The following is a 15,195-nucleotide window of genomic DNA, read 5'->3' as shown; positions in this document are numbered from 1 at the left end:
TGGGGGCCCAGGCGCAGAAGGCAGCGCGCGAGGCGGCTGGCTGCAGCCGGAGCCGCTGGGGCCGGGGCCAGGGCACGCAGCAGGGCGCTCGCCCCTCGTCGCAGCCCTCCGCCCGTTCACCCGTGACGATGCCGAAGGAATATGTTGTTGAGTGCTTTGTGGCTTTTAGTCCTGCATGCATTAAGAGCTCAATAAATACGTTTTGATTCTGACCCTTTTTAACTATAGAGGCTATAGAAAGACGTTACGTTTATTTGGATACATGTGCAATGCATATATTCACAAGAAGCATTTTTTCCTTCATATAGCCAGTACCCAATAGTTTAATTTTGTATGGGTCTGTCTGTGGCTGATCTAAGAATATGTTTTAATTCATTTCCTCTTCAGCCTAAGCCAATTGCTTGCAGTTAAAGACATACTAAATTAAAGGAAAAATTATCTAATATGACTGTCCTTGAGATGTAGTACTTTAAAACCATAAAGAGATTCTATACAGTTCCTAACTGTATTTTTTTTGTATTATATTCTCAGTTCCTCTCTGTTTCAAAATAAAAGCTATATAAATTCAGGATCAATCCCTTCATTGCTGTGCAGTATAAGGTTCTGTGTATGAAATACACATTTTGATTTTTTTGTCTCCTGTGGAGTTAGATCAAATTTTCTGCTCATACATATATTTGATGAAGGGTATTTTTATGTTTCTTTGTTCTGATCTTTCGGGTCGACTCAGATTTCTTAGCCATCTACTCAAAGACATAGGTGTTAGGATAACATTTTTTATGTCTGCTAGCACGAGAACCTTCTTTGTTGCTGTCTTCTGCAATGGTACTTTAATATCCAGTATTTAATGATGTCGCAAGGTCAGTGCCTCAAAATTGGAAGTCCTGGCCTTTTCTGTTGGAATGGTTAACTTGGGGCCGTCGTGGAAAACTCAGCAGTCTGTGTGCCTTCTGTTGCCGTGGGAGCAGTAATGATATATAGACACTTGCTGATTTTTTTTTTCCCCCATCTATCTGTCTTGGCTATCAGTGCTTGACTACACCGTAACTTCTTACTATCAGTGCTTCAAAAACAAATCGGCTTCCTTCATAGAAAGACTTCTTTGTCATGTGTGAGTCGCACTTCTGAACGGGAATGTTTACATTGCTCCCACGGCCAAGACACTGGATTCATTTGTGACTCCAAACCTGCCTTTTTTCTTTCTGTTTCTTTCCTTCAGTTTTAAATCTGCCTACTGAAACCTCTGAAATACCACTGTGATTAACCTAATGTTGACCTGGGGTTTGCTGCAAACCTAAGCTATCTCCCCCTATTGCAACTGTGTATGTTACAGGCTCCCCAAATCCTTATAGTCTTAGTCTTCAGAAAAATGCTTGAGAACGCTACCCCTTGACTTCCTTCTTTAGCTGTTGTTTTTTCTTCTGTTTTCTCGTGGAAATTACAGTGCATAGATCTATAAATTATATTCTGAGATATGACTGACAGAAAAAAATATATTTAAAATTAAAAACCTTAAATTAGAAATAAAATGTATCAGGTCCTGCAAATAGCAGCTATTAAAAATTCAAAACAATTTTTTTTTATATGCTTGGTAAGCTTAATGGATATGTCCCTTCCATTCTTTCTAAAGGAGGTGTTCAGGGGACCCAAAGAATCCTAGTTGGCGAAAGGAATTTTTAAAGGAATTTTAAATTAAAAGACTCAGGAAGAATGAAGGGAATTTTCCCCCTAAAAAGCGAATGAGTTATTACATTGTAAGGTTTCCTTGGTAACAAAAAGAAGATAAACCCTTTTGTTTTGTTTTAGTGTGTTCGGGAAAGATTTCATCTATACTTATTCCAATTTACACTAACTGTGCAAAGCTGTTCAAACCGGAGTTCAGTCTCTCCTTTTGTTCCATGATACCCATCATTAAGTTTTATTGGATCACTGCAGGAAAATATGGATGTTGTGGGTGTGGACAGAGCAAAACCTCTGAGAGTACCATCAGCGATGGCTTAAAATAGTAGAAAGCTGGTGCAGATAAATCTTTGTAACTCCCAAGAATCTACGATGAAGTCATGCAGCAAATTGTTAAGTAAATCAGCCCTTTACTGTTATCTTGAATCTGCTACACTACAGATTGATTAAAGAGTGGCTGTACAAATAAAGACAGCATAATGGGGACCAGATAGCACATTTCTTAATCATAGCTATTTTGCTAATTTTGTAGCGTATTTATTATCATTTACAGGTATAAATTTAGAAATGGCTATGTAAACATTTTGCTTTCAGCTAAATGGGATTTGGCAGGGTCAATAGAATGCTGGCCAGCATAATAGCTGGAAACTATAGGTAATTAAGAAAGTCTTAATGGCTTCCCCCTTACTCACCGAAGCATAAAACCAGTTAGGCACATAGCAGGAGCCAGCAGAAGGCAGGGAGACGCCGGCTGCTGTCGGTTTCTGATCCCCTTGCTCTGCGTGCTAGCTCGGTGTGTGACATGTTTCAAAAAGGAAAGCGGGCGTCTGAATTTTCAGATGCCCAAATACATTTAAATGTCTGACCTATAAAAACATACATTTAACGGGAAAATCAATGCAACCAATTTCTAAAATCATCTAGAGATGAAAAGGATGAAAAGGGAGATGAAAATGGAGCCATTAGAATTTCAGAAGTGATGCATCATCTAGGCATTTCAATAAGATTTTAGTATCTAACGTCAGATTTTTTCTTAAGTATTTAATGCCTACTTAGAGTTGAAACCTGTTGGCAGTCAATACCAAATAGCTTCAAAATTAATGCCTTCACTAAATCTAGTCTTCTCTGTCAGTTGGGGAAACAAAGTTACTATTCCCTGCTGTCCTAGGCAATTGTGTTATGTTTTTTATAGACATCACACTGTTAAAACAGGTGTTAAGTTTTACTCCAGTGGCATCTTCATTTTTAGAAACAGATAGTACGTATAACTATTTAAATCCGCTGTTAGGTAATGCATGAAACAACTGTAAATTAATTATCCTCTACTTCTGTCTTTGAATTTTCTTCCTGTTATTCCTTTCTTATTTTTTATTTTACAAAGACTATCTGCAGCTGACAATGAAGCAGACCTATTCTTAAAAGAAGAAGAAAAGAAAAAAGGCAGCAGAGGTTTTGTTTTTCTCCTTGGCATGTCAAGCCTAATCAAAAAGTCCAGAATAGAATCTCACACTGTAAAACCTGCTTTTTTGGAATTGGACAAAAATTACATATCTTCAGCCTTTTAACAGCCTCATCCATGCTGCTTGGAGTCACAGGTTAATAACCCCTAAAGAGAGATTGTTTTTCTTCTTAGTTGCAGCTTATTAATAATCACTGCCATTATCTTCTATCTGTAAAGCACTGCAAAAGACGGTGCATGGGAGCCTGCAGATGCCATCACCCAGGCTTGCAGAACCCGAAACATCAGGTGGTGGCAGCTATCGTGTGTCTGCTTAGAGCTCAGGACAATGACCTTGCAGATTAAGTTCCCCAATAGGTCATTGAAAACAAAATGATCTGCCTTCTGTATGCTAGATGTATTCCTAAAGTGATGTGTTCAGTTGGGTCATGTTTTTTCAATTTCCTCCTTTCCGAGACTCCCAGCACTGCCTGAAGTTTCATGGTTCTTTCTTAAATATATGGAGTTCTCCATTTTTTTAGATGTAAATCAAGAGGAAATCTCTTAGAAATGTTCTGTATTCTTTTTAGTGTTAGGAGAGAGGTGGTTTCAAGTCATTTTCCTAAGAAGTCTCCCTAAATAAGTTTCAAAAGTATGTATTACTGCTAAGCTATGTGGGTCATATTTGCATCATCAGTGATATGCTTTAGCATTCATTTGAATGACTAGCATTAAAACTGGTCTACCTAAAGCTGCGTAATGACAGCAGAATGTCTTAGCTCAGGGTTCAGCACAAAATATGTCCTGAAAATCATCCCCTCACTGCTAAACTTCCAGCACTGGGTACAAGTTCCTACACGGCTGTTTCACTCCTGAGGCAAAGGTAGCCCAAGTGCTATAGGACTGAGTCCTGTTAGCAGTATTGCTAATACCGATTTCAGTGATTAAAACGTACTAACCAACACAGTGTGTTAGGGGACAATGGGAATAACTGGTTGTCGCCTGCCCTGGCAGCTCCCTCTTGCCCAGGAGCTGGTTGAGCAGCAGTTGCCTGGCGCTGCTGCAGGCGGTTGCGATGCTTTGGACAAGCGTGAGTGGGGAAGCACTGGCAGGCCGGATGCGTTGTAATCAGAAGGAAATTACAGCAGTTGCCCAAGATGTGGGGCAAGCACTTGCAGCACAGATACAAAGGTTTGAATAGGTTTGCACAGTCGCTGGCTACACAGGAAGGTCGTCACAGTTACCTGGGCTGTTTTCAAACAACCGAGAATTAGCCTGGACAGAAGACACTCTCTGAAGAAGTTTCTCATCTGTGAGCAAGAAGGGGTTAAAAAACACATCTTTGTATATGCTCTCCAGAAATAGATTCTGATGTTCAAAAATTCCACTCTAAATTCATATAGAAACAACACCGTAATAATGAAACTCATAAAAATTGTTGTAACTGGGATATAATTAAAAGAGGATTTTGAAATAATACTTGTTTATTTTCTAAGCTACTGAAAGTTAATCTTATTCAAAACACAAACTTAAAAAAAATCCGCTGGATGAAAGCTAGGCATCTCTTCTTTTGTTTTTGTTTGTGGTTTAATTTAAGAACATACGTTGTTCAGTAAGTCAGAGTTCAAGGGCCGAGGAGCAAAAAAAAAAAAAACCCCTCACTTTATCCACGAAAGTTAATCCTAAAATTAGCTTCATTTATTTCTATATCAGGAAGGATATAAAAAGCAGACTTGATATGAGCTTATTTATTCCTCAGCACAAGGATCTGTGCTTTTATGTGCCTGTAAAACACTGTGAATGCTAATGAAGATTTGCAAATAATTAATGGTAACTATTTCAATTGCATTACTCACTTGCATTGTTTCAGCTGTTGCTCAATATGCATTTCAAGGTGATGAACGGAAATTAGAGAGTATTATCTCCACTAGCATTAACTAGTGTTGTCTCTCTAATGCCCCCCAAATTTAAATAGCTCTGGGGGTATCTCACCAGTTCCAACAGTTCATTTCCTCCGTAGGTCAGTGGAAAGACCGGTTGTGAGTCTCAGTCAGGGAAGATTTGGCCTAAACCAAGCCTAGTGTTTCATCAGAAATTAAACTATGTACTTGCCACTAGCTTGAATGAGTTGTATCTTCGTATCTTCATACCTGCTTTATCAAAATAGGATGTTAAAGCCTGAAATGTTGAAGCACTAAAACAGCACGTACCTGCTATGCTTTTCTTCTGTTTGGAGCTGATCAGGCATGCTATGAGTCTCTCAAGCAGAATGACTGCCGGGTAGGAAGATGTTACAGTAGTTATTTTCCTGGAAGGTGTGTAGTGGGTGGTGTGAAGTTTTGGGGTCTGCTTTTTAAAATGGTCTAGTTAGTTGCAGCCCACTACTTCTGCTGTTAAAGCTGAGCTGTATTGTTTATGGCATGCTGATTCAAATGAGTTGGTCCATTGAGTTATTCCTTCTCTGGAAATGATTAAGAAATCTTTAATTGCTTTGTGTTTGTTATGTACTGATAACTCACTAGTATTGCCTTTCAGCCTTCAGAAATGTAACTATCAATTTTTGTTATGGAAGAGATTATTCAGAGGACGTGTTGAAACATCATACTGGTATGAGCTGGGATTAAAAAAAAATTGAAACTCATTCAGTGTTACATCTTAAGCATCCAGTATAGCAATAAGAAAAGAGTGATATTGAGATAAAGAAAAGGAGACACAGGAGAATCCTTTAAAACCACATAAATAACATTTTAAAAACTTTTTTTTGGTAATTCTGAAATCACTTACTTTATTATTACTCTAATTTTCTCTGTGCAGTGCCTACCACAGCAGTGACAATAACTTCTTCAGCAGAGCTGTACAAAACCACAGTGTCCACCACTAGCACTGCGTCACAGAAAGGTCCCATAAGCACAACATTAGCTGGAGGAACAAAGGAAGGAAGCAGAGGACCCAAGCCACCACCATCAGTTTCCACAACCAAAATTCCTCCTGTGACAAGTTTTTTCCCTTTGCCAGAGAGATTCTGTGAACCCACTGAGGCTAGGGGGATTAGCTGGCCTCAGACACAAAGAGGAATGATGGTTGAACGCCCTTGCCCCAAAGGAACACGAGGTATTGCTTTTAAAAATATATCTTGATTTCAAGCAGATGTTTCAAAAGGAATGTGCAGCTCTCTCACAGTGAATTTTTTTCATCTCAAGCTGTCTGTCATATGATTTTTTGTTGCTTGGAGAATGCAGTATCTACAGGCAGTGGTCAAGTTGCAGTCTATAAAAGGCATTTGAGCGCGGGCACAGAATTGCCTTGCGCATACTCTTTGAGAATCCAGGTCAAACTTTAGGTCTTTGCTTGAGGATGGTTGTGAAATATGCTTACAGCTGCCTTTCTCGTTATGAACTCCCCTCTGGATGAGCTCCAGGAAAAATCAAGGGCTTTTTGTTGGTTTGCAGAAAATGTCTGGTACTTTTCACTGACTTTTTTATTGCTGTTTGTAATCTACATTATTTTCTTAACATTTTTGTCAATTATTGTCAACTACTTCCATTAGTGGTATTCAGAGTTTAGCATCCGTTAGGAGTACATTGTAGCTGATTTCCTAAATGCATGCAGAAAAATGGTTTCAGCTTCGCTGTAGCTCTCTGCGTCTGTTGCAGGAACCGCCTCGTATCTGTGCGTGGTTTTAACTGGAATGTGGAACCCCAAAGGCCCCGATCTCAGCAACTGCACCTCGCACTGGGTGAACCAGCTGGCGCAGAAGGTTGGTTGGAACCTTTTAATGCGGCGTACGCTGGTGATTAAGGATTTTAACTCTGAGCATTAATAATTCAGTTTGTTGTTGAATCTGTCTTTATTACTCTGTGCTCAGTTAGAATAGAAGCAGTTATACATGCTTGGTGTGTGAAGCATTTATCAAAAGTTGGGTTCACGTGTGGGATCTGGTAAGCTCTTGCTCTGAGTTCTTGTGCCGTATCTGTGCTTACGGAATTTCTTTGCTATTTAAAGCAAAATAGCTTACCTTGTGTTCAAAAAACAAAAGCCATATTTGCTTAATGAATCAAATATTATAAGTCACACAGCAAGATGTGTGGTATACAAGCAGTTTTTTAGTTAGGGAAAAATTATACTGTAATAAATAGATTTTTATATGAGTGCATTAATAACGGTATGATTAGAGCACAGAGCCACTTTCTGCATTTTCCCTCCCTACTGAGATTTACTAAGTTTATGAAAACTGGATAATTTGTTGTCAGTACCAGGCTACTTGACTTTCAAATGCTTCAAGCACTGGTATGAACAAATAGATTTCTTAGTGTCTGATAATGGCAGTAAAATAAAAGTGAGGATGAAACAGAAGATCTAGCCCAGAAGTCCCAGTCTGATTTCTGGTTTTGATGGCTGTTAAGAACTGCTTTTGTGTGTCACGGATCTAAGAACCTTTAATCTTCTGAGATAAAGAGAACATTATTGGTCTCAATTAGTTGCAGATTTGAATGTATGTGCAAATGGTTATTTCACCACAACAAAGGTATACGGGGAATTGGAATTAGGAGCCTCAAGCAGAACAAGGGATCCTGCTGAGATAATATAAATTGTCATTTCAGATCAGAAGTGGAGAAAATGCTGCTAGTCTGGCCAATGAACTGGCTAAACACACCAAAGGACCAGTGTTTGCCGGGGACGTCAGCTCATCGGTGAGGCTGATGGAGCAGCTCGTGGACATTCTCGATGCTCAGCTGCAGGAACTGAGGCCCAGTGAGAAAGACTCTGCGGGAAGGAGTTATAACAAGGTACGCACCTCTATTCCCCACCTCCTGCTGGGATAACCATTGCCCTTGGGTTTTTTTCCTTTCAGAACTATTAGTGCCAAATCCGTATTTTGCTCCTGTGTGCTCATAATTCTGGAATAAACAGCAGTAAATACGCAGTAGAATGTTTAAATTCCCTTCTGTGGGTGATATGTTATAATTCACCATAGCTGACTGCTCCTAAAAACAGAATAGCTGCATGTCCCTTATCAAAATAGGAGTGCTTTATAACTAGTGTGAGGGAAATGGGCACGAGCTCTCAGAAATTTCATAACAAATCAGTATTTTTGTCCAGTTTTTTTGTCCAGCGATCATTTTAATGATCAGCCTGAATATGTAATAAAATCAGTGGAATTCTGCATAGGTGCAGGATTTTGTTTTGATCCGACTTCCTACAGAATAATAGCACTTTCTTAGCCTTTTTAAGATACAACATTAGTTATAATTGATATATTAAAAATATGCCCCATGTTTGGAATGAGGAAATCCTATTACAGAGAAAACTTACGTCTTTGTATTTTAGATGCAAATCACGGAACTGATATCATTCTTGTTTTTTTCAGAGGAAGTGCTATGCCTCATGGTCTCTTCCTTGCCTCAGTTTAGTCAACAGGCTATAAATGAAACATTTTTCAGCCTGCTTTAGAGAGATGCTTTTACTCCTTCAATATTTTGACAATAATTTTATTTAAAATCCCTAGCTACTCTGAAAAGAGTTTGCCCAGAGACGGATCAGGTGCTCACATGGGATTTTTCTCTTTTGACCTTTTCACAGAAATCCCACTATTTGGGCAAAGACATCTAGGCATCTGTATTAAGGCTTGGAAGAAAAGTTTCCTGTAGGATGATTTTTATGGTCATCACTGGACAGAAACTATATTAATGTCCAGACTTTTTATAGTCCAAATTTGGGATTTGAAACACCAGACTAATTTTTTGGATATTTCTGAAGCTTTCCAGAATGTGTCTAACTTCTGATTTTCTTTTTTCTTACTAAAAAGCTCCAAAAACGAGAGAAGACATGCAGGGCTTACCTTAAGGTATCTCTCCTGTGCTGTCACCCTGCTTTCTCCCTGCTTCAGCAACCTGCCACGCTTTATCATCTTGCTGCATGATCCTATGTATTTCAGTCTTTGATAAATGTGTATTGTGCCCCATATCAACTGTACAAATGTTGGCTTTGCACAGGTATAAAACTCGCAGAAAAGAAAAAGATCAAAGTTTATACCTCTTTTACTTCCACTTACTCAAAAGTATAGGAAGAGAAATGGTTATTATCTGAATTGGAAGTAACATTTCTTTCCTCATAATATGACTTTGGATAGAGGAAAGAGCTGGAAACTGATCAGAAATTACTTCACCATGGTAGTTTTTTATATCAAAGACTGGTTAGACTAAATTTACTTGCATGAAAAATTTACATTATATAGCCTGCTTTGTTCCTTGTGCATTTTTATACCTAGTAAAATCACTCTCTCTTACAGTTTTAAGAGTTGTTAAAAAGGCCAGATTCAGCAATTTCAGGATAAAATGTAAAGAAAAACACTTCTCCAACTTCGCTAGCAAAATACATGCCGAGTGTCCCACCAACCAGGCTATATGTTGCCTGATTTTCAGTTTCCTTCATCTCCTGCAGAATGATTGTCTGTAGCTGTCAGCTCCTACTCTGTGATACAATGCTGGTAGTGCCACCCCAGCCCTGTTAAGAAGAGAGAAGACAACCTAGAATAGATCAAGTCTGAGGCTCTTAATAATTTTACTGCATATTTTTTCAAAGTTTTTTTTTAAATACTGGGTTTTACTTGTACCCTCTGAGATTAAATGTAAGAATGATTTTTAAAAAGAACTTGGAAATACTTTGCAACAGAATAAAATAATGCGGACTTACTGAAGAGACAGCTCTCTGTATGGTCCTTCTCTCTTTCATCCTGCAGCCTAGAAAAGGGATGGGAGATTACCAGTTGCAGCAAAAAATCAACAGAAACAAAGATCAGGCAAGAAATCCACTTCACAAATAATAATTTTAATAGGTTTTTATTAGAAAACATTATTTTTCAGAGTAAAGGGTAATCCAGCAGGTATTGTTGGAGTAAACTGAATTTTCATGCTTTAATTTTCAATAATAAATATTACTGTATGAAGAACAGTAATTGGGTTGCCTAGACTGATGTGTTGCAGGGGCAGCGTGGTCTTTCCAGCTTCCCTGTCTCTCTTGTCTGAGGGGAGAGAACGCCTCAGAAGTATCATTGCACAGATGATCATCCTGATTCCAATGGAAAAATCCAGAGTTAGATTATTCTGTAATAAATAAAAAGCATTTCATATTAATTAATGCACACCATCAGCGCTATATAGAGATATCCAGGAAACTTTGGCGCAACCTTCATTTCTGGACCATGTCATTTTCTGTAGGTCTCAGATGGGCTTCCCTGCTCAGATAAGACTAATAAACCTCTTGAAATTACAACTCCAAAGCTGACTTACACTATGCAAATGAAGCAAGTTCTCACTGTGTGACAGAGGATTCATTTGTACCTCAGATTAGAGGCTCCAATCTGTATTTCTTGGTGACTAATGAATCTGGCCTCTGCAGACCAATTTCTGTTCCACTCTAGTTAATGGCTGCAGCAGTATCAGTGTGAGCATTTTGACTATTCTGTCTCCCATTAGAGAAGGAAAAAAGGCTTTAATGCCACTTCGAAGTATCTTCCACCTGCCAGGAAGGTCCTGGTGGCTCACAATGCAGACAGAAAGAGGATATTAAAATGGATTAGGCTAATTAATCTTGCTCTGACGATAGCCTCGACCAACTTTTTCTATTCATTTATTTGCACAATACAGTATTCCAGAGCAACATATTTTTGTTTGTTCAGCGTGTTCTGTTTCCATTCTCAATGCTTTTAAATTGATCAAACAAATTATATATATGCTTAATGACACATTATGACTAGGTAAATGGGACAGACTAAACACGGTGTTTCAGCAATGCATGGCGTACTCAATGCACAGCATACTCAATGCACAGCTACATTATGCATTAATGTAAGAGCCTGCCTTCAATTGATTAACTGATTACTGTGATTGATTGGATTATTTGTAAAAATAATGTAATGATGTCTCTGAATTCTTTTTTCCTCCTTATTTACTATTACTTTATATGCAGCTTAATGAACCTTAAAACACGATGATAGAGTTGCTACAAGACAGATTTTTTAAAACGGCAGCTTTACTCAGTTTTACAGTTTTGCCTTCGCTGATAACAGGGACAGTCAGTGGACATCTTGTTTGCTCTATTGATTTCCTTTCTTAGCTGACCTTTGTGCAGGAATGGGAGTTAGTAATCTTTTTAAATATCTATGAACAGGTACAGGAACAGAAGGGGGAGTGAGAGTGGCCCAGGCTAATTTATATCCACGGAGTCAGCTTCATTTCATGCCTCCTGTAATAAAGAAGGCAGTTTGTCATAGACAAGTAGTTTATGGTGCTCTAGCTGCATGAGTTGTCTCAGGTTTCCCGAACGGTATTATTGTCATTTTAGCCGAAACTACAGAATGCCATTTTTGGCATTAGTATTTTTAAATAGAAGTTATATATTTTGACATTAACTTTAAGATGAAAGTTTCAGGCAAAACTTCTAGCATTTACTTTTAAATTTTTCAGCACATTAATAAGACTGTCTTTATCTATGACAGGAGACGAGTCAAATATGCATGTTTACCATTTAGGGACAACACAGTGCTAGTGGCTGCGCTTCTGTTAATGCTAATTCAGCAAGGGGTTGGAAAATATTTTTATGTTGGCAATAGTTTTCTAGTGCCATTAAATCATAGTAAATCATTCTGACAGTTAAGTATTATAATTGTCACCAGATAATGTTGGAAATTTTCCCCAGCTGCCTGGGGCAGTCAGACCTAATGATAGTTTTCTAATGAATGCAGGCAATTGTTGATACAGTGGACAACCTGCTCAGGCCTGAAGCTCTAGAGTCCTGGAAAGATATGAATTCTTCCGAACAAGCCCATGCAGCAACCATGTTACTTGATACTTTAGAAGAAGGGGCTTTTGTCTTGGCTGATAATCTCCTAGAACCAACTAGAGTCTCAATGCCCACAGAAAATATTGGTAAGTGAATTTCTTTTCAAGCATAATTCAAGTGCTCTGCATTGCATTATGCAAAAACAGCAAAAATATTATCGATAGCCACATATTATTTGAAAGCTGAGCTATGCAGCGTTTGCTAGAAAGCTGTACCTGCCCGTGTAGGAAAAGAAGTGCTCCTAGGCAGGGGAGAAGTGCTTTTCTTGTATAGTTCTACAAAATTAGCATTCTTCTTTAATATTATTAATACACTGCAAAATGTAAAGTAGTTGATGTTGCAAAGCTGATTTATCACTGAAAAATCATTAGCAGAACGTATGGCTATGAAGAGTGCTTAAATGGCAGAGTATGGATTTTTTTGAGGTAACTGCTTTCTGTAGAGCTGCAGAAATGCTTTCCTATTATATATAATCTATTCCTAATGAATTTAAATTACTTTTTGCATTGCGCTTTGCTGGTTAAATATTTTAGGCACTCAGAACATCGGCCAAATGTTTGTATTAAACATGACTGCCTTCAGGTAAAAATGTGTTCAGTGGACTACATCTCCCATAATGCAGAATAGCTATGCTCCAGAGACTGCAGAATAGCTGAAGAATAGCTGAAGATAGTTGGAGCATAATTTAAAATTTAAGTGGTGACAGAGAAATGAAGGAGTCTGGTATTAGAGATGTGCAAATACTGGGAGATGGGCTGTGTTACAGCAAAAATCATTGCTATGCATAAAATTAAAATTCCTTCGTCTTATGGCGATGAATGAAGTCTCAGTGAGGTACAAGGAAGCTGAAAGTCTGCTAATTTGAAAAGGTACCAAGATAGAGACTTGAAATAGACTGTAGAAATTAGACTTTAAATTTGTGTTTCAATGTCTGCATATTTGTAACTCTAGAAGATGATTCTGCTTAGTTTTTATTTGAGGAGGAAGATATTGGGAAGGGGTCAGGAAGGGTGTTACAATCCATTACTGAAGTAACTGCACCAGTTGTTTCTGAAGGAATGTGGGTAGAATTGCAGAAAATCCTCTGAGAGTCTGAGCTGGAATTAACCATTAGTATTTCTTCTCACTTATACAGAGGCCTTAAATAATGTACTTACTTCGGTTTTGCTTTAAAAAGCAAAGAACCTTTTCCCCTTAAATAATGTACTTACTTCGGTTTTGCTTTAAAAAGCAAAGAACCTTTTCCCAACTATCATATATTTCATTTCTAAGGCAAGTGCTCCTTTAATGCAGACAGTATAGCTAGACATCTCAGGATGTAAATAAGCAATTGCACTGAGTTCAGCAGACTGTTTGACCATCACTGCCTATCATAAGCTGTCTTCAAGTCATAATTAGTAGTACACTACTGGTCTCATGCAAAACTGAATAGGCCTGTGCTAAATTCCGAATGCACATCCGTATAGGTGTTTTAGAGAATCAGAAAGATTCACAAACTCCATACCTTTTGTAGGGCTATGTGCCCAGTTTAACATAAGATGGATATTTGATAATAAATTGACTGCCCTGACCTATGTGATTTTCCAGATCCAAAGGAATCTGGCCTTCGGTGGTAATCCTGTGAAAGCTCCTGTATATACAATGTGGTATAAAATTAGAACTTAAGTAAGAATGAGTTGCATCTGAGCTTTCATTTTGCAGTACTTTTTTTAGCGGACAAATAAAATGTCTTATTATAAACCTTTATATAGAATTAGAAAAAAATATTAGGATCTTCTTTAGATATGAATACGGATTTCACTAAATATGCCGCTTAAGTGTATTTAGCTATTCATTTGCTGACTGTTTCAGAACCTCATTATATCTAAATCAATACTCAAAGTTCTAGATCTGCTAGCAGTGGATATTGTACAGGCTTATGGAGCTTCAAAATAAAGATTTCTCTGCAACATTTGTGTTCGTGGTATTTTTAAGAGGGATTTTTTGAGCACACATCAAAAAAGGTTTGATGTCATGTTTTCAGTATTATAGGGCTGTCATTTCAGTCGTGTGCACTAGGTTTAATTAAAATTAATTAAAAGAAACTAAGCCTGTGTAGTTGAAATATGCCAGTACAGATCTGTCTTATGGAGGCAAATAAGGACAGCAGTGTGAGGAAACTAAAGAAAGAGCAGGGGGAAAATATCACCTCCGGGCATATTGCAGGCTGGCCAAAAGACTTTTTCTGCACCCTTCTTTTTACCACATGTTTTTTCTCTGGCCTGCCTAGTTTTGGATGTTGCAGTGCTCATTACTGAGGGCCAGGTGCAGGACTTGAAGTTTCCTCAGGGCAGCAAAGGCGGCAATTCGATTCAGCTCTCTGCAAGCACCGTGAAACAGAACAGCAGGAACGGTGAGTCTTCGGCATGTGACACTGACACCTCCATTAAATTTTATAAAACCTGCATTATCTCCCCTAGTTAAAAAATGAAAACAAAATAAAACAAGACTGTCTAGTGACTTTTTCTTAAAGGTAGTGGGTACCTGGGCATTTTTCTTCAAATCCATAGCCTGAAAGTGCCTCTCTGTTTACTGATAGTTCATTTTCCATTCATTAGATTACAGATTGCACTTTCCAATGAATATGAATTTCATGGCATGATGATGGGAGTTGCTCTTTTGTAGGATTAGCGAAACTGGTTTTCATCATTTACAAAAGTTTGGGACGTTTTCTCAGTACGGAAAATGCAACCATAAAACTGGGCAGCGACTTTGCTGGTCGGAATAGTACCATCGCGGTGAACTCCCACGTCATTGCAGCCTCCATCAACAAGGAGTCAAGCCGGGTGTACCTGACCGATCCTGTGCATTTCACTCTGGAACACATCGATGTGAGTTATGCTAATGAATTAATGGGAAGGTCATAAAATGAGCACGAGAAAAAAGCAGTGCAGAAAAAGAACCTTTTTTCCATTTCAATTTTAAAAGTTGGACTACGTCAAAGACACAAGTTTAGTGAAGTCTGTGAACATAAAATTAAATGAGCCTGGTTCAGTGATTATTAGAACTTAAGTGTATTCTTAATGAAAGCTAATTCAGTAATCAACATGAAAATGCAAATGACTAATTTGTTTCTAACTGAAAATTAAGTCTAACCTTAGTAGCAGAATAGCAGATATCAACTGTTAAGATTCTTGTTTGTTTGAGGTAGCAAGTTTAAATGACACTTGAACTTTTTACATTGATTTCAGACAAGT

The 15,195-nt window shown here is 38.2% G+C and overlaps 1 protein-coding gene across 11 annotated transcripts in view; it reads left to right on the top strand.

The window, feature by feature from the left end:
• The window catches only part of ADGRL2 (adhesion G protein-coupled receptor L2), a 386,461-nt gene that overhangs the window by 343,274 nt on the left and 27,992 nt on the right, over positions 1–15,195 (top strand). For 8 of the 11 annotated variants that reach the window (XM_026116423.2, XM_064516013.1, XM_064516012.1 and 5 more), the window contains 7 exons: positions 5,933–6,229; positions 6,772–6,875; positions 7,720–7,905; positions 8,925–8,963; positions 11,862–12,045; positions 14,229–14,351; positions 14,624–14,829. In XM_026116423.2, coding sequence (XP_025972208.1) covers positions 5,933–6,229; positions 6,772–6,875; positions 7,720–7,905; positions 8,925–8,963; positions 11,862–12,045; positions 14,229–14,351; positions 14,624–14,829 — 1,139 coding nt within the window. The remainder of the gene's footprint in view (positions 1–5,932; positions 6,230–6,771; positions 6,876–7,719; positions 7,906–8,924; positions 8,964–11,861; positions 12,046–14,228; positions 14,352–14,623; positions 14,830–15,195) is intronic. The other 3 variants (XM_064516014.1, XM_064516017.1, XM_064516022.1) reach the window with 1 other exon arrangement.

This window comes from Dromaius novaehollandiae, chromosome 8 (genome assembly GCF_036370855.1).
Source record: "Dromaius novaehollandiae isolate bDroNov1 chromosome 8, bDroNov1.hap1, whole genome shotgun sequence".
NCBI lineage: Eukaryota > Metazoa > Chordata > Aves > Casuariiformes > Dromaiidae > Dromaius > Dromaius novaehollandiae.
Note: the sequence above shows the minus strand (reverse complement) of the source record. Positions and strands in the feature narration are given on the sequence as shown.